This window comes from Pollachius pollachius (genome assembly GCF_949987615.1).
Source record: "Pollachius pollachius genome assembly, chromosome: 9".
NCBI classification, from domain to species: domain Eukaryota; kingdom Metazoa; phylum Chordata; class Actinopteri; order Gadiformes; family Gadidae; genus Pollachius; species Pollachius pollachius.
Window position 1 is genome coordinate 4,152,336 of NC_136942.1, and position 18,985 is coordinate 4,171,320.

The following is an 18,985-nucleotide window of genomic DNA, read 5'->3' on the forward strand; positions in this document are numbered from 1 at the left end:
TCTTTAATTCACTCTGTCGCTCAATAAATCTCAATAACTCATCCTCATTCTCACCCTCACCACCATCATCCTCATCTTCATCACTAGAGTCTCTCAGTGTCTCTCAACCGAAGACCAAACATCTGAAAGGATCCAGTAGGCTTCCCAAAGCCAAGACCAGAGATAATTACATCTCTAATCACTTTTTAAAAACTGTTAAAACACAAGCGGCAGTCGAAATGGGTTGCTAGGGGTTACCCGCGGTGGGGGGTGAAATGAGGGTCAAACGTCTGGCATGTCTAACTACTAATTGGGTTTCGAAGCTCTTTATCGGCACAGAAAAGTGAATGGCTAGTGGCTCACAATCTCTGAGTCAGCTGTTTCTCCTCCTCCGCTCTGAAACCAGAGCCAGGTTTTTTGGATGACACAACTCTCACTTTTCGTACATTTGAGAAAGGTCAATGAATGCGCTGCATGATGAGATTCCTCGCAGGAAGGAGACCAGCGAGGATTCTGTCTGTTGACTTGAAGTTCACTGAAGTTAGGTTTTAACCCACGTCACCTCAGTTACCCCAATGCACACTGTACATCTGAAACCCTGCTTTGTAAGTATCCCAATATGCGTCTGTTTGTAGGTCTTCCATGATCACTTCACGCAACGGGTTATTCATATTTCTCATCAGGGGGAGACGAGCCTGTTGGTGTTTCTCAAAGCCGGGCGGGTTCTGACATGACTTATGGAGGACTGCTCGACGGGAGTCTGATTGATAACGTCGGGGATTGACTTTCAATCAGTGCGCGCTCGTTACGTTCTGATTGAACGTCACTCAAAACGTGTCATCGTCTGCGAGCTTGTCAACATCCTGTCGCTGTAGACGACCGGGTTTGGTCCTTATACCTTTTGGCCTCCTGCAGCAAGCACCACACTCCTTAATGACAAGGTCGTAATTGACTGGGAGTCACCTTTGATGAAGGCTCTGCTCACTGACTAAATAGCTAATTAAAAGTTTGGTTGTGGGTTGTTATGTTCTGCTTTCTAAGTTTTGGATACCTTTTATCGAACATTTGTTAGATAGTAAAATAGTATTTTATGATACATTTGTTGTGACCAGACACCGTCTCCGCTCAGTGACGTGGCCGCTCTCATGAACAGCACTCTTTAATCTCTCCATAAATTCCAGTTTTATGGCCCAGGGGCGCTGTAAACACAACAGAACCACTTGTATACGGATCAGGTGTGGCTTTTACACCCAAGTTGTAAAGAGTGACATTTCAACAGCTGCCTTGGCTTAGTCTCACTGACCAAGGTGATATAATGTGTCATAACTTTATCAATAAACCTTGAATAACAAAATATATTGACCATTAAATGAACGGCAATTTTTGTGGTATTTTGTTTCGTTTCTGGAAATATAATATATTTATATACATTTTGATTTGGCAGAACATTCATGTCTGTCTGTCTGTTTGTCTGTCTGTCTGTCGAATTTGGCAGAACAAATTCGGTCTGTGGATCTGTATGTATGTGGGTCTGTCTGTCTGACTATGTGTGGGTTTGTCCATCTGTATGTCTGTCTGCAAGTGGGTCTGCCACCAGTGGGGTTGGGAACATTGAAGTAATTTCTCCGAGCAGCTTCCTTCAATTTAAGTTTGTGGCAGAAGTCACCCCTGCATCACGGCCTGTGGAGAGTCTTCCTCACCTCTTCTTCAAATGAGTTCTGTCAACCCCAGAGGTCTGGTTTCCCGTTCAGCTTTCATATTAGATCCATCTCATCGGGCTTCCTTCCTTCCAATATGAGTTGGGCTACTATCAAGAATCAAATAATCCAAACTGGGTAACTTTTCCGTCACCAAGTCAGTTCTGTCAGCTGTTGATTGTGAAATGTTCAAGTTTCATCCTTTTCATTTGATCCCTTCTGCAGCCAGTGCTATATCATGCATGTGCATGATATCCAACTGATTGTTTCTGTTGAACTGATTACGTGTGCTCTTGTGTGAATATGATTCATACGACATTAGGTGAGTTGAGTGGCTGGGCATCAATAAGAACAGGTTCCTACCACATATTTATGTATTCATTAATCCTAACGGCATACATATATCACACAAAATATTAGACAAAACGTATTAATTAGACATTAATACGTTTTTGAATTTATTTAGCTCAATGGAGCTCTGAATGTATCAATTTATATATAGAAATCGTGTTTGTTTGTCGTTTATCTTTTTCTGATGGAAATGTGCAGTATTCTGAGCACACTACTTTGACCAAACGCTGTTTAATTATTCGGGTGTTTTGAGAATCGACGCCCACGTCAACAAAAACCTTTGACTAAATGGCCTTGTTAGAGATCGTGGACGAAACCTTCAATAACCCTTTCACAAACAAGAGAATCGAAATGCGAACCACTATGAAAATACTCAGTACAATTGTGTCATTGACCTCTAGCCCACCCCCTGCCTGTATGCCCTGTTTTGTAAGCAAAGCAACAGGGAGTTGAAATTATTTGAAAACATGAACATGAAGAAAAGCGGGACTGGCATGATGGAACGAAACTGAAAGTGTTTAATTTACACAATCGCCAGGGCTCTACAAGGGCAAAGGACAGGAGAGGAGGTAGAGGCAGGGAGAGAGACAGACAGGCAGGGATAGAGACAGACAGGCAGGGAGAGAGAGAGACAGGCAGGGAGAGCGTCGGGCAGGGAGGCAGACAGGGGGAGAGACGGGCAGGGAGGCAGACAGGAAGAGAGACGGGTAGGGAGGTAATCAGAGAGAGAGACGGGAAGGGAGGCAGACAGAGAGAAGGTTGGGCAGGGAGAGAGACGGGCTGGGTGATAGACAGGCAAGGACACGGACAGGGGGAGAGACAGGTAGGCAGGTAATCAGAGACACGGCTAGGGAGACAGGCCCCCTTATGTCAGGGGTTATCCCAGCTCTGGAGGGAGGGTTCCCGGTGACCTGGTTTCACAGGCTCACGCCACAAATTCCCCTGATCTGCGGCTCACATTCAGCTGATGTTGAAGGCGATTTGTTAAGTGTTTGTGTGTGTGTGTGTCTATGCCCGTGCGTACCTCTTCCTCTCTGTGTGTGTGTGTGTGTTTGTGAGAGAGAGAGAGAGAGAGAGAGAGAGAGAGAGAGAGAGAGAGAGAGAGAGAGAGAGAGAGAGAGAGAGAGAGAGAGAGAGAGAGAGAGAGAGAGAGAGAGAGAGAGAGAGAGAGAGAGAGAGAGAGAGAGAGAGAGCACGCGCGACTATGCAAGGAAATGGAGCACGGGAGTTCACAGCTAATTGCGGTTTTGCTGCACATTCCGCACGCAGTCCCAATGCAGAGCTGTCAGGAGTCACGGACCATCTCCTCTCCGTGTTCAATTTGGCGGATAATTGCATCCATTATTAGAAATGATACGTTGTCCCGCCGCTGCTGGCTTCTTTCATGAATCCCCGTCAAAAAACACCCCTCATATTTTTTATACATCGGTTGGGGGGGGCGGGGGGAGGGACCAAAAGATATCCAGACGCGGCACGACAAGAATCTGAGGGTGTGCCGTGGTATCCATCACCTGGAGGTGGGCATTAACCACCGTGATTAAGTCGTCCCCACCGTCCCCCCCGTTCCCCCCTGGGACTCCCTCACTCACCGGCAGCCCCGTCTTCTCACTCCGGCATCTGGATTTAATTGGCTCTGCGCTGTAAAAAGCCACAGCTGCACCGCCTGTTAGGACAATAAATTAGCCCAATTAGGAGTGAAGCAAAAAAAAACAAGAGGCTGTAGCCCTCACCGCGCACTGCAGCGGAGGACGCATAGATCCCCGGTCGGGGGGGACCAGGACGAGACCCAGATCTGGACGCTCTTCGGTCACACCTGGCTGAGCCCTGGATCAGACCCCATCTCCGCCCTGTACAGGTGGGAGAGGGTGGGGCCGACCTGCAACCGGAACCCTCCCTGACATCACATGGTGTTTCTTGTGCATGAGCCACAAAGGACGCGGCTTCGCCTGAACGTACTGAATCAATAAAAACGCATGTTAAGTAATTGCTGTGTGTGTGTGTGTGTGTGTGTGTGTGTGTGTGTGTGTGTGTGTGTGTTTGGGCGGATTAATTGTCGTTGTGCGTATGAACACGACACAAGTCTTGAACACGCACAGGTTTACTGGCGGCCGGCCACAATATCGATGGCACGGCTAATGAACACAATAATGAGGGCGGTGGTTTAGGAGGAGCGAGCGAACAATGGCGACATCTGTGCCGTCAGCGCGGCGATCTGGCCATAATTGAGACCGTATTTCATTCTTCTTCTCGGCACGCTTGAAAGGGAGCCCGGCTGTTTATGTGCGCCGGTGTTTTGCGTCAGCCCCAAAGGACGCCACTCGTTTATTCGCCGCCGTTACTCATTCATCGGCCCGACAATGCCGCAGCGGCCCTATCGGGGCCCCGGCAAAAAACAATCACGAGCGGTGGCAGTGCTCTCGCTGAAACAATGACCGCCAGGTCGACTGGGGACTCTCTCTTTTCGTTCTCTCTCTCTCTCTCTCTCTGTCTCTTTCTCTCTCTCTCTCTCTCTCTCTCGCTCGCTCGCTCTCTCTCTCGCTCGCTCGCTCGCTCGCTCTCTCTCTCTCTCTCTCTCTCTCTCTCTCTCTCTCTCTCTCTCTCTCTCTCTGCCCCTCTCTCTGTTCCTTTCTTTCTCTCTCTCTCTCTCTCTCTCTCTCTCTCTCTCTGGCTCTCTCTCTCTCTCTCTCTCTCTCTCTCTCGCCCTCTCTCTGCCCCTCTCTCTCTTCCTTTCTTTCTCTTTCCCTCCCTCTCTCTCTCTATCTCTGCCTGTCCCTGTCTCTGTCCCCCTCTCTCTCTCTCTGTCCCTTTCTCCCTCTCTCCCTCTCTCCATGTCATGGCCTTTTGTCTCACAACCCTGACTGTGGTTACACCAAGCCAAGCGGGGGTTTGACCAGAAAACTAAAGCGAAAAAATGCGGCATGGGTTTCTCTTTTGTCATGGTTTCGAGTGTGGGGTTGAATAGCAGGAGTTCTTCCTGAATCGGGATCCTCCTCCTTTCTCGCCCTGCTATCAGGGGCCCATTGGCACTGATGGCCCCTGAGGGTGTTGGAGGATAGGAGGTGGGGGGTGGGAGCCAGGGTCCATCAGTGGGAGTTTATCTGCCTTGGAAGATAAAGAGAGCAGTCAAAGTTCAGACGGGCCCGTCTCAATCCCCCGGCCAACCTCTTGGGGGAGAGGGTGGAGATCGATAATGTGGCTTGTTGCTGTGGTTGCTGTCAGTGACAGTAAACCATTTTAATAATTCTCTTCTTCTTTTTTTTTGGAGGGAGGAAAAATAGGGGATAGCACACATGATGGTATCACGTGCGCAATCCATAAAGCACGCTTTATCCCCCCCCCCTTGGAATAGAAAACGCCCTGCAATCTTTACGTCAAAACCAAAAAACCTGCCATGCATCAACGCCGGCATGAAGCACCCACAAACATCCCAAGTATCCACACTCTTCCATTCCACACACCTCATTATTTCCTTCCCAATCCCCCCGCCCCCCCCCTCCCTTCTGCCCCCCCGGGAGAGAAACTCAACCCCCCTGGCCCTTCCAGACGTGTGGTCGTCACGGATACAGCTCAGCGCTTCGCTCGCAGCAGCAGACGAGCGGAGACGGCCGGACTGCAGGGGGTGGGAATGGGGGGGGGGGGGGAATGGGCCTGGCTGTATTTTCCTAGCCTCCTAGCCTCCTAGCCTCCGAGCCCCAGCCCTATTTCTCTCAATTACCGCCGTGCGAGCCGAGCGACTGACACAGCTGACCTGCTCCGGCGGAGCCGTGCTTATAGCTCGGTCGGAGCGCCCTGCGCATTACCACAAAAGTGTTATGGTAATGGTGAACGGGACGGGTGAGGAAAGAGGTCTGCGCCGCCACGATAGCGGCAAGGCTGAAGCGGAATGGCCAGTTTTTATCATGATAGAGGGAGGAAAGGAGGGAGGGAGGGGAAGAGAGAGAGAGAGAGAGAGAGAATAAAGGGCGAGAGTCGATGAAAGAGTGCAGGAGAGAAGAGGGAAGCAGTGGAATTAAGTCAAGAGGGAGACGAAGAAAGGACGGAGTGTAAGAGGGTGCGGATCCGTTAGGCTGATGGCGAGCGCTGAAAGGCCCCGGTCTATTATATAGATATAAATATATATCCCTGAAGAGAGTTCTCTCTCCAGGCGCTGCTAGGGCTGTGAAAGACTGAGCTGCATGAAGTGCTTTCCCTTCCTCATGGAGATGCATGTGGTGGAGGGGGGGAACGCCTTGTGTGTGCAAAATGGCTGTCCTCCGGGGGGGTCCGAAGACGATGAACAGCCATTACACGCACATGGCCGGGGTTTGGGTTGATGTGTCTGTGAGCGTGCACGTCTCCGTCCGTTGATGTGTGTGCATGTGTGTGTGTGTGTGTAACCTCAAAGAGCGACCAGAGCAGGGCAATAGAAAAATGGTCTATGCAGCTATAGTCTTTGTTATATTTCCATAGTCTTATAGTCTTGGTTTTTAATCCTAATTATCTATCCTTTAATTTTCCTTCCTACAGTCTTCGCTAACTTAGATTACAGATAGATAACTAAGACTACAGATAGACAACTAAGACTAGATTGATCACTAAGACTATAGATAGATAACTAAGACTATAAATAGATAACTAGGCTATCGTTAGATAACTAGGCTATCGTTAGATAACTATGCTTGGTGCTTCAGTGCTCATGTAAGTATGTTCATGGCCAATCATCTCAAGCCAATTATCCTGCTGGATTCTTGTGTTGCACACCCATCGCCACCACCACCACTAGTGTCTAAAGATATAAAGGAGAGAGATGGAGAGAGAGGGACAATTATACTGCATCTCTATTCTAGTGTCGCACGCCCAGCTCCACCACCACCTTCTGAACATATAGAGAGGGAGAGCGAGGGGGAATTACACTGCATCTCTATTCTAGTGTCACACGCCCAAATCCACCACCAGTCTCTCAACATAAAGTGACAGAGAGAGAGAGAGAGAGAGAGAGGGAGAGAAATGCACTGCACTGTATTGTAGTGCGCCACGCCCAATTCCACCATCAGAAGACAGAGAGAGAGAAATACCTGCATTTCTAATCTCCTGTTGCACAACCAAATTCCACCACTACTTTTTGAGCATGGAGATCTTATTTAACTTGTCCTTTGGCAGCGGTAATTTACGTTTTCCATGCCAATAAAACCCTTTGATTCTGAGAAAGACAGCGAGAAAGAGAGAGAGAGAGAATAACTGCCAAGGATTTCTTCGTATTCGCCTAACCTCAACCCCCAGTTTCTAAGCATAGAGAGACAGAGAGAGGTAGCTAGCAAGACGGAGAGAGATGGTGAGATAGAAGAGAGGGAGCAAGAAAGAAAGAGGGAGACAAAGGTTGAGAGTTATGGAGAGAGAGGCAGCGAGGAGGAGAGTGGCAGTTTAAAGCGTTCATGAACATCCCGAGAAAAGCACTGTATACCTCAGTGGGGGTTCTAATAGAGCCACGAAAGTCGACTGCCACTTAAAGACACTGAATTGTTTGTGTGCGTGTGTGTGTGTCTTGTCGTGTGTGTGTGTGTGTTTGGGAAGTTTTGCACACAGACAGAACAGAACACAAACCTCTCCTCTTTCACAGTGCCTGTGGAGCGTGAGCCCTGTACGACTGGTTCACGGATTGCTCACACATTCCATACGGTGGTTTGAGCGCACGTGTATCCGACCGTGTTAAGACACCGAGCCCTGCCCACCTCACAGCTGTGGACTAAAAAGTACTCTATTTTCCCCAAACTGCGTGATAGCTTGCGTGTTTCGCTTTGAACTCATGATTTATGGTTCTTGTTTTTTTGCAGATTCAGCAGAGGAAGGTTCGTCGCTGCGTACGGTCCATGTCCACTTTCAGACGCTCCCCGGCCAAAACATCGGATTTCGACCAGTTAAAAGGTAAAAAATATTTACCGCTCTCATCTTTGTACTTCTTCCCCCTCTCCCCCCTTTCTCTTTTTTTTATTTGACTGTTTTACTGTTGGGCATGTCGCTCAGGGTCGGCTGCATAGTTAGTAATGGGACATCTGGGATCGAACCAAGTGCTTTTCGTAGGGGAGTCATACTCTAACTGCAGGAGTATAACGCCCCCTCCAATGTCTCCCGTATTTTAAAACCCTGTAAACCCGTCTCCTTCGAGTAAACTTCAAGAAAAACCTTGAAAGAGGCATGGTTGTGTGGTTATTCCTGCTTTATATCATATGAAACCATTCCTTCCCCAAGCTTTTTGACCTGCTTAGCGCTTAGCCCAGCCAGCAGCCCTGGGGTCAAGCGTTGAAGGCTAATTAGCATTTATCACCGGGTGGTATTAATGCTGCTTCAAGTTTCCACTGTCACTTATTAGCCGCTTAAGGTCACCATGGCAAAATGAGACGGCGTCGTCCTGTTTTGTTACTTTTTGTTTTTTTTCCTTCTCTCGGTTGGCCCCTTCGAGTGTGTATTCAAACTCGGTGACAGATTGGAAGCGCAAACGTGTGTCTGTGTTGGCTACTCCGGGGAACGTCTGTGCCCGGCGGACATGTCTGAAGGGAAAATATTGACCGCTGACCATCACACTTGTGGTTGTTTTCCCCTGCCTCAGAGACACAGGGGCACGCCGTTAGTGAAGCCTACAATGTTTGTTGACTTTGTTGTCTTTGTTTTTTTCGTTTGATAAACTGTGTATGACCAAGCCAGACAGAAGATAACAATACGGTCCGCAAGCTGCGATTATCAAACACCCATTGCACTTTAAATCCCAATGTTCAAAAGTCGGTGACGGAATGTATTAAAACTAAAAAGTACAACTGCAAAGAAAATGCATTGTATAATGAGTTAAAGAATAACTTTGAATAAGTTAATTTAAATGAGACAATGAAATACATATATACATTATAATACGTTATATTGTTGTAATATTCACTCTTTGACCCTTCCTCAAACTAATGAATCATTCAACTGTCTTTTTATTATTCAACTGCTAGCCTCTGCTATCTTGTCCTCTGTCCTGGCATGCTGTTAAGAATCAACATGTCCTCCCATTTCCCTGCCCGCTTCGGTGGAAAGTCCTGGGAAAGTTGTGTGTGAACCCGTGCAACACCTATAGATCATGAATAATTCCCCCAACCTTGGCCCTCTAACTTCTCATGATTTAAATGGTCTAATCCACAGAGCCCAAAGTTTGGTAGAACTAAATAAAGCCAGACATATACGTTGACCAATATCACGTGACATAAATGTAGCATCAATGAAAAATTGAAAAACTTATTGTGGATGAGTGTTGAATGAAGATGAATTAAGATACCCGTGTAGTATACTACATATCAAGGCTTAAATTGCAATACAATACAATTCTGCAATTCCTGGTTGCCTCAATTGTCAAGTTTTTGTTAACAAATTGTGGTGTCAATCACTGAAAACGGTTGCAACTTCGGTGCAAAAATATTCCACTTATATGGTAATGTGTCAAGGTGGCCTCAACCTGCCTAGGAATATATATATATATATATATATATACACAGAGAGAGAGAGAGAGAGAGAGAGAGAGAGAGAGAGAGAGAGAGAGAGAGAGAGAGAGAGAGAGAGAGAGAGATTTGTTAAGTTCTATGTGCTCAAAATATATTATGTTTTGCAATTAAATGGTGTTTGTTGTTTTTTGTCTTGGCATATTCCAACGTATGGGTTGATAGATTAGCGTAGCAGGGTTACAAGTGTGTGTATGTGTGTTGGTTTTTGTGTGCATCGCATTTTTATGTCCGGAGTGTCAATTTTGTCGGACAGCTTTTTCTGTAACTACAAACCTACATGCCATGAAGGTACAACAGTGTCTGGGCCCTATCTTGCATCCGGCGCAATTGACTTTCTCACTGGCGCATGTGTCGTTGCTAGTTTGCAACTGGCGCAGAGCGTTCTCTTCCCTCCTCCGCCACGCATCGGTAAATTAGGGAATGATCTTGCGCCCCAAGGGGCGGTTCGGCGAAAGGAGGAGGCGTGTTCTGGCGCAAACGTTCCCTGGTGCTATTTTGCAGTTTCAGAAATCACTTGCGCCCCAAACCATGAAATACCCCGTTTAAAGTCAGTGGCGCGTTGTTCAGATGCTAGTTTAAGGGCGCATGCATAATGTTGCTTGTGCACCTCACGCATACACTTTGCTTCTCTCATCTACCTAGCCACACATTCTTGGTAAATTATTTGGGAAAGAACAGCTGATACAGCGGTAATACGTTGTACTTTTAAATCAATGCATCTGCAAACACCGCACAGCAAACACATATTTTCTTGACACAGACATCGTGTACATGCCCATAACTTTTAGGATCAATGAGTATTTGATCGTGAGAAAACATTGTTTTACCGCGAGTGAGTGTTAAAAAGGATGAATGAATGTGGGCGCGCGTGTGTGTATGTGTAAAATAATTAATGAATGCGGGTGCGCATCACGTAACACATAATACAGTCCATGGCAATGTATATTAACGGGGGGACACATGCATATTAGGAACACAAGTCGATAACGATAATGCATACAATACTGATAAGAAACGATGTTTATAATGTATTGCGTATATCATTAAATAGAACCGAAGTTACCGCATATCATATGTTAAGTTTTCTTTGCCGAAATTTATTTGAGGACTCAGTATTTTGAAGTTGTGGAAGAAAACCTTATTCCATGTGTGAATTAGGCCATATTATTTGGCCATAAACTGAGCCATTTGAAGTTTGAATTTCATGTGCATCTGTCTCATCGGAGACTGCAGACGCGCTGTCAAAATACCAACTCGTCAGATTCAAATGCGCTCATGGCTCTTAAAGGGGATGGGAGCTGGCACTCTCATTGGTTTATTGCATGTAACGCCCAAACCACACCTACGGGTAATTAGGCTACTTCAGACCAACCCTTTTTAGATTTGCGGCCGGCGCAAGAGTCAAGAGTCAGTTTTGCGCCGGTAAAATAGCGACACCGCCATAGAACCGCCCTCAAAGCTACTTGCGCTTGGCGCTTCTCACTTGCGTTTCAGACCGTTAAAATAGGGCCCTCTGTGTCCAACCTATTATCCAGAAAATCTACCCTTCTGCACCTGTCTAGCTCTTTTGAAAGCGCACACTTTACATTACAGTGTCCTGTCACAGTGTTACTACACAAGTAAGAGCTGTGTGAAATGTAACAGGACATGTAACGGTAGGTTCCCAATATGTCATAACGTTAAAAAAACAAAAAGAGTTTCTGCCATAATATTTTTATTACATATTTTAGGAAAATTACAGTCTGGGTGATCAATCCATTGTATCTGTTACTAAAACATCCGTTACCAATATCATTTGTAAAAATCAATTTGTTCCAATAGCATTTAGTATGAATGTGCCATTTGAGAAATACTTGTAGAGCAGCTCACAGTTATGTTGTCCACAAACTCCGTATTGACCTACAAACATTGATTCACAACGAAGAAGTGCTGTATTGCTATTGCTTACATTCTTGGCAGACGGGCTCAGGCTAAATGACCCTTGGCAGAATCGAAACAAGGAAGCCATTTCGACCAAAAAATTGGTGACACATGCCATGGTGAAGCCAGGAGAGATGGTTAAAATGCTTTGATCACCAAGGCTGACAATATCTTTTTAAGTACATTCTGTTACAGGTTTATTCTATTACTTACATACATAGTCGGCACAACACTGTAATGTTATGGAAGAAATTAATGACTATATTCTAAGGTAAACCTTGATTATTATTAGGCCTATATATATAATGGTAGAAAGCATCTAAAAACGTCTCTGGACTCTTATCTAGGACTTGACACATCGTCAGGGAGTCTGGGGTCTGAGCGTGAGTTAGAAGCCAACACGTCACCAGAGGCTATGGGGTCAATGCGTGCTGACGTCAGCCCGGTGTTTTAGATTAGTGTTGCCAGCCACTTGCTTAAAGAAATTTATGACTGATCAGCCATGGGTGGCCGTGGGCGGACACCTTAAACAAGAAACAACTTTGTATGTGAGGATAAAAAAGAGGCCGGGATCGGTTGACCGGCAGTGCTTTGCAAACCACTCGGCTTTGTTGTTGTCTTTGTAACGATAAAGTCTTTTTGTCATACTTGCTCCGGACCCCTCTATTTCTTTTGCTCTCTTAATTAGTTGAAGTGATAGAACACGGTTATTTTCTACCACAATGTAAAGTGTTACCAAAACCAAAACGTTGTCCCTGATGATCACAAGGGAGGACTCTTGACCGAATGTGACGGTTGACGTTGTGTAGCAGAACAGCTTGGAGCCGCCACTGCCACCGACATGGTCTCCCAGCTCTTCATCGGCATAAGCGTCTTGCGAGGCTTGGGCTTACATTAAAGATTCATCCAAACAGATGTTCCCTCTTCACCACCAGGCCCTGGCAACAAGTGAATAAGACATTGCTCCCAGATTTCTAATCAGGGAATTGAAGGCGAGGCGTGGGGATGTGACAAATCCTCGCTAGCACTCTAGCTGCTAGAGAATGCTACCAGATGTGGAGTAAACAAGTCTGCCTGAGGCAATAAAAAAGGCATCGGGCCTCAGGAATTTCATAAGGTATGTCAGGACTGGGGATTAGGAGGGTAAACAATGTGATAGATTACTGATCCATGGAGGGGAATTCTCAATCTTCCCTCCTCCACACTCGCATGACGGCGAGGCGTTAAGCTACACGTTGTAGCACCCAGCCACAACACCGGCTGATGCTGTGTATATCCACCAAAAAAAAAATTCTCTATGGGATTAAAACAATCTGTTCTAAACTGGAGAATCATTTATTTTGGGATGGGGTGGTATGGTCTTTTTTGATTCCGCACTGCATTTAAAATGGCTTAGCAGCATCTCAACAAGTTTACACTTGTAGAGATGGGAGAATCTATGAATGTGTGAATTTCCTTCGACGATGCTTCAGATTCCTATTGTTGGGTTCTCAGAGCAGTTTGCCATGAGCAGATATGCTGGTATAGTTTTTGGTAAGTTACATCCCTACGCATAAAGTAGTAAATTATTAGTTAAATATTATGCTATTGCTGTAGTACCAAGCCGAAAACAACCTCATATAGTATACTAGGTAGTACCAATCCAGCATTGCTTTATTATTTAACAAACACAATTCCCACCGTTTCTGTTTCTATTACCTGTAATAGGGGCATTTTATTGGCAGCACCCCATTAGCTACAGTAGAGCATCCATTGTCTGGCCCTCATTGCACACACCATTGTGAGGTTAGAATTTACAGCATAGTGTTTATGCATGCATTTGACTCGACATTGGTAGCATATTTGGTAATGGATTGAATAATACCAAATGCCAGTGCCTGACAGGCTGAATCTGGATCTGTGGTCTAAGTTATGTACATCCAGTATGAGGTTCCTTTTCAATACCAGCAGCAGTAATTCTTTCACCCCCATTGACTCCCTTCTCGCTTGTTTACAATTCTCTCTCTCTCTCTCTCTCTCTCTCTCTCTCTCTCTCTCTCTCTCTCTCTCTCTCTCTCTCTCTCTCTCTCTCTCTCTCTCTGTCTCTCCTCCTGATTCTTGATGCCTTCTTTCCATCCTGGGCTGCCCACTATCAGGAGACAGACACCTGGGTGTAAAAAGAGGGTGTGTATGTCGATGAAACGTCCACATCTACAGGGAGGGGGATTGGGTTGGATGTTGCTTGGCGATGAGGGAAGCTCGGAGCTCACGTCACTTCCACGCCAACAAAAAAACTACCCTTCACTGTAGACGACTCTGTCTCACTCACTCTCTCTCTCTCACTCACTCACTCACTCACACTCTCTCTCTCTCTCTCTCTCTCTCTCTCTCTCTCTCTCTCTCTCTCTCTCTCTCTTGCACTCTCTCAGAACGAGAGACGGTGCGAGAGAGAAAGGCTGTGACCTCGGCGGTGGAATTGTTACCGTCACTATTTGAATGGTAATGTGACAGCTTGATTGGCAATTTGCGGTGCACAGAAAATCCCTCGCCCCGGTGAATCAGAGAAGGCAAGAATGAGTTGGATGGGGGCGGGGGGGCGCTGTGGAAGGGTAATAACAAACACAACCTCTATGGCAAGTTCTAAACGAACGCCATCACACAACGTCGCGTTGTGTCGTTCGCCACATTCACTCAAATGTCTTATTTCGCTGACGCCGCCCGGAGCCGGGGGAACACAGTCGCACGAGCTGGAAGCCAAAAGAAAGGGGAAGAAAACAATAAAGAGGTAAACCTTTTGGTTTTACCTCTTTGCGACCCACCATGTTGAATAATGCTTGGGGGGTGACGCCTGGTGGAAATCACAGCCGAGGGTCCACGAGGGGTTAACGTAGAGAAACAGAAACAGACGATTTTTTTTTCTTGTACATTAATATATATTCTAATACGGCACCAAGTCAATCCTTGTTCTGCAGCAACCGGGGCTTGTTGCCGTCTATTGAAGAGGCTGCCTTCCCCTATCTCAGCTGCCCCCACTGCGAATAATAGATATTCCCCCGCTTCCACCAGCAGGATAAATGTTTTCCAAATGGGCCTTTCACAGAGAAATGAGTTTTAATTGAGTGGAATTATCGAGGCTCCAAATGGCTGTTAGAAGCTACTTGGACCGGGCGCAAAGGACGCTGGTTGGCTGGAGAGATCGTTAACAATCCAGCTCATTACTACCCCTCTACCTGCCTATGTGCCCATCTCTGGTACGATGCAGTTAAATTGATGGCTTTTTTGCCAGGTTTTTATTCACAGTTCTGTAATAGCAAGGCCGAAAAAGCCTTCTTTAGCTCCTGAAAATTGTCCACTTTTGAGGTGGGTAAAAACACACACTCTCGCCGCCTAAACCCCACCTCTTTATCAATACGACAGCAGCATCTGACTTCCACCCACTGCGTGCCAAATGTTTCACCCTTACATTTTTTTCCAGCGAAGCTGCAGCCCACTCAGTTTTCACTCTTCTGAGGGTGTGTGTGTTGGGGAAACAGATTCAGGTACACTGTCTCTTCATCCCCATCCTCTGGGACGGCAGGGAGAATAACAGAGTGCCACACATCAGGTGTCAAAGAAGAAAAGAGTAGACGAGGGGGGAGGGAGAGAGGTTGAGAGGGAGGGAGAGAGTAGAGGAGGAGGAGAGAAGAAGCGGAGGGTAGGAGGAGGGAGGGACAGAGTAGAGAAGAAGGGGAGAGTAGGCGGATTGAGGGAGGGAGAGGAGGAGGAAAGGGGGGAAGGGAAGAGGATGGATGGATGAAGAAAGGAGGACAGTAAGAGGAGGTAGGTCTGAAAGAACAGAGGACCATGAGGAGGGCGAGAAGAGAGGAGAGAAGGATAAAAGACCAGAGACGGAGGAGGAGAGGAGAGAACCGTGGAGGAGACTAAAAGCACGCCAGACGAGGAGGAGAGGGAACAAGAAAAGAGGAGAGCAGGAGAAAGGAGTCGGGGAGGGAGTAGATGAGCGAGAGGAAGGAGCGGCAGTGTGCGAGTGATGGAAAACAATGGGCTTAATGTGGTCCTGTCACCACCTGGCTGCTCATCAAAAGCTCTGCGCTGGCAGGCGGGGTGCGGAGCCCAAAGGACCCCCACCCTGCCAGCCCCCACTTCTGAGAGCTAGACCAGCACACAGGGGTCTAGCCCAAGGCAGATGTGTGTGTCTGTGTGTGTGTGTTTTTGTGTGTCTTTGTCTCTGTGTGTCAGTATGTCTTTGTGTGTGTGTGTGTGTGTGTGTGTGTGTGTGTGTGTGTGTGTGTGTGTGTGTGTGTGTGTGTGTGTGTGTGTGTGTGTTTGTCTCAAGGCAGGAATCTGGCACCCTTGAAAATGTCATCTGAATCCTGAAGACAAGAAGAGAGAGAGAGAGAGAGAGAGAGAGAGAGAGAGAGAGAGAGAGAGAGGGGGAGAGGGGGAGAGAGAGAGAGAGAGAGAAAGAGAGAGAGAGAGAGGGAGGAAGAGAGAGAGAGAGAGGGAGGAAGAGAGAGAGAGAGGGGGAGAGAGAGAGAGACAGAGAGAGAGAGAGAGAATGGGTTGGTGAACAGATGCTTATGCTCGGGGAGCTGTGACATCTGGAGACGAGGAGGATATAAAAACGATGGCTGGTTGACAGACACATGGGGGCTTCCTGTCCGTCCGCCGCTTGCCAGATCGCTTCCTGTCCATATACCGCCTGCCAGGTCACTTCCTGTCTGTCCACCGCCTGCCAGATATCGTGTGCTTATGAGTGGCTTCAAGGACAAGGTCGGATTTTTGGAGCAAGTAAAAAAAAGAAATGTACTTATCGTATCATGCCACGCACACTTTTCTCACTCCTGCATCAAACGTTATTTTGGAACTTCCTTCTGACCTGCTGTCACTAAACTCAAAGCTAACGGCTAACACATAGAAACATCAATGCTCCTCGGGAACATTCCATGTTGATGTTACAGAGGTCGAACTGTGTTGGTTTAGCACCATCCAACCGCCATCGATAAGTGGGAAGATACATTGTGGACATTGTCAATTTTTGTGTTATTATTTAGTTAATTAGTCTGCAACTGGGACTACTTGTTGCATAACCAATCATAATTCCAGAATCAGTCGTGTAATAATCACAGCGATGAGAATTCAGATTCCTGCTTGTGTTCAGATCCAAATAATCATGTCGTGTAGGATGAGGTATTCTGCTCACCATTGTTCCCATGAATTCCATTCAGATTTCTCTCTGCCTGTCTACATGAGGTAAAGCTTCCTTTTAAATCTACCCTCTAAGTCTGATATCTACAATTGGCTTTGCGCAAGCCGAGACAGAGGGTTACTTCAATTCAGAAGGACAATTTTCTGGTCATTCTAGCACCCTGGTAACCGAGTACAATAAGGTGACTCAAGTAGGTGAGAGAGCACTTAGTCGGCAAGGCAGGCCTTGTCAATATAGATTATTTGTCCATTGATGCAATGTTCTTTGGGTTGTGAGTTTGAAACTATTAAGTAGACTTTGCAAGGGACCCAAAGGCACCAATATAAAAATGCAGATAATAAGTCAAGTTTTTTTTTAATTAACTTGCAGTCTTTCAGACTGGCAATTTTTTGTTTTTCTTCCGGAATTCAAAGCATTATCTCAAAAGATGTGGACCTGTGACGCCTCCAGACTAGCATTCCTGCAGTGGGTCTGTGTGGCTGCTTACCCGCCCTCACAGTATATTTCCCCTGAATCACTCTCCAGACGATAAAAAAAAAAAACCTTGATAAGGAAATGAAAGGAACTCCAGTGTTTCATTCTCAGGGAAAGGAAATTGGATTTATTGGCACAGATTGTTCTGGTTAAATGTAATAGATTCAAAAAAATTCTCTCTCCCTCTCTTTCCCTTCAGACACACTTGTGTATATGTGTGTGTGTACAGCGGTGCAGAAAACCCCGGCCCGCACATTTCTAGGACCTTAAAGAGCACCTATTATGCTTTTTCGACTTTTATGACCTGTAAACGTTGTTATAATGATTTATAGTCATGTTTAACCATACTAAAGTGTCAAATAATAACGTACATGCATTTAGACGTGTTCCCTGCTGACCGTCTGAGGTGGCTGTGCAGAGCGCTAAACACTAGGGACGCCGGTCGCCATTCACTTGTTCAAATTTCCGGGATTTATCTACGCAGAACAATCCGGATTTTCCATGTATGGTAGTGCTGCAACATGCTCCTCCGGAAGGTAACCAATCACAACGGAGTGGGGTTGGCAGGAGGGGGGCGAGGGGGCGGAGAAGGACGAAGCCGAGTGTTGACGTAGAACGCTGAAAGCGCCCAGATGAGAGGAAGAGTTCTCCGAAAATCGATTTTTGTGCTGTGATTCGTGTCAGGTTGCTCTATAGGAGTCATTAATATGAATTAAGGCTACGTTTACATGATGACGGTCTGAACAGAAGACGCAAAGGTGGCGTCGCATCTTCACTTTTTATTCCGCGTTTAGATGAGCGTTTTCGGGAGGAAATCTGCGTGCATACGGTGACGCAAAAGTGTGTGGATTTCGATTGGGTATGCATGTCAGGCGGCTAGGTAATGCTGTGATACACCATCACAAAACACCACCATGTCTGAGCGCATGCGTAGAATCTTCCTTCTTCTCTTATCTGCGCCGCGAAAACCAAAACATAATTACAGATCCTTCTCTGTTCAGTAATAATATCTGTACATATCCTGTACATTTCGTGGAAAGACTCCTGTAAGTCTATTAGAGCTGCCAGAGCAGCTTGATGGTCCGACGCATGGAAATAATCCAACATGTTTGTTTATTTCCCTGTACTGGCGCTGTATGTGACGTAAACACGTACGCAATGTGAGCAGATCTGAGCAGAGTTTTGCGTCTTGGCAGTGTAGACGGAAACGCTACGGCGGAGCGTATTCAAGTTTTCCACTCTGGAGGGTGGTTTCAGATTTTTGTGTTTTTAAGCCCCAAAAAAGCCGTCACCGTCTCAACGAAAGGCACTTCCGATAAAATATTTGGTTGTTTTTTACCCGCAAGCGTCCTTGTGTAAACGGGGCCTAAGACCAGAAAAGTAGTACAATAGGAGATCTCTAAACACCATACCATGTACAAGAAAAGACACAATAACTTCCCATGTGCAAAAAAAAAAGAAGGAAACGCCACGTTTGCCTGTGTGTGTTTGTGTACGTTCCTCCTAAAGCCCCAATGTCAAAGCTATTTCCAAACCACAGATTCAGCGCTGTGCGCCCAGGATCCGAGCTTGCGTTGCCGGCGGTAACCTTTCGGAGATTACGGTGACATTAAGAGATGCGCCGAGGCGAGAGCCAAGAGAGACCTGGGTGGCGCGGTGGGCGTGCGAGCCTCATCCGATGCAAATGTCCTCCCCGTCACCTCTATCAGCACAAGTAATTACGGCAAACGAGTGTGACACCTCGGAGGTGGAAAGTACCAGGTATAGGTCAGAGAAATACAGCATCTCTCCCCCGCGTAAGGAGGAGACAATTATCTCCTGCATCCAAGAGGCTCCCTGCGACGATGAGGTCCTCCCAAAGCCCCCCC

General features: G+C 46.6%; 1 protein-coding gene across 1 annotated transcript in view; it reads left to right on the forward strand.

Moving 5' to 3' along the window:
- Positions 1-18,985, forward strand: part of LOC307080445 (alpha-1,3-mannosyl-glycoprotein 4-beta-N-acetylglucosaminyltransferase C-like) — a gene marked incomplete at its 3' end in the record, with an annotated part of 99,198 nt that overhangs the window by 42,579 nt on the left and 37,634 nt on the right. The window contains exon 2 of the mRNA XM_079743138.1: positions 7,838-7,928. Within this exon, the coding sequence (XP_079599264.1) occupies positions 7,874-7,928 (55 nt within the window). The 5' untranslated portion in view covers positions 7,838-7,873. The remainder of the gene's footprint in view (positions 1-7,837; positions 7,929-18,985) is intronic.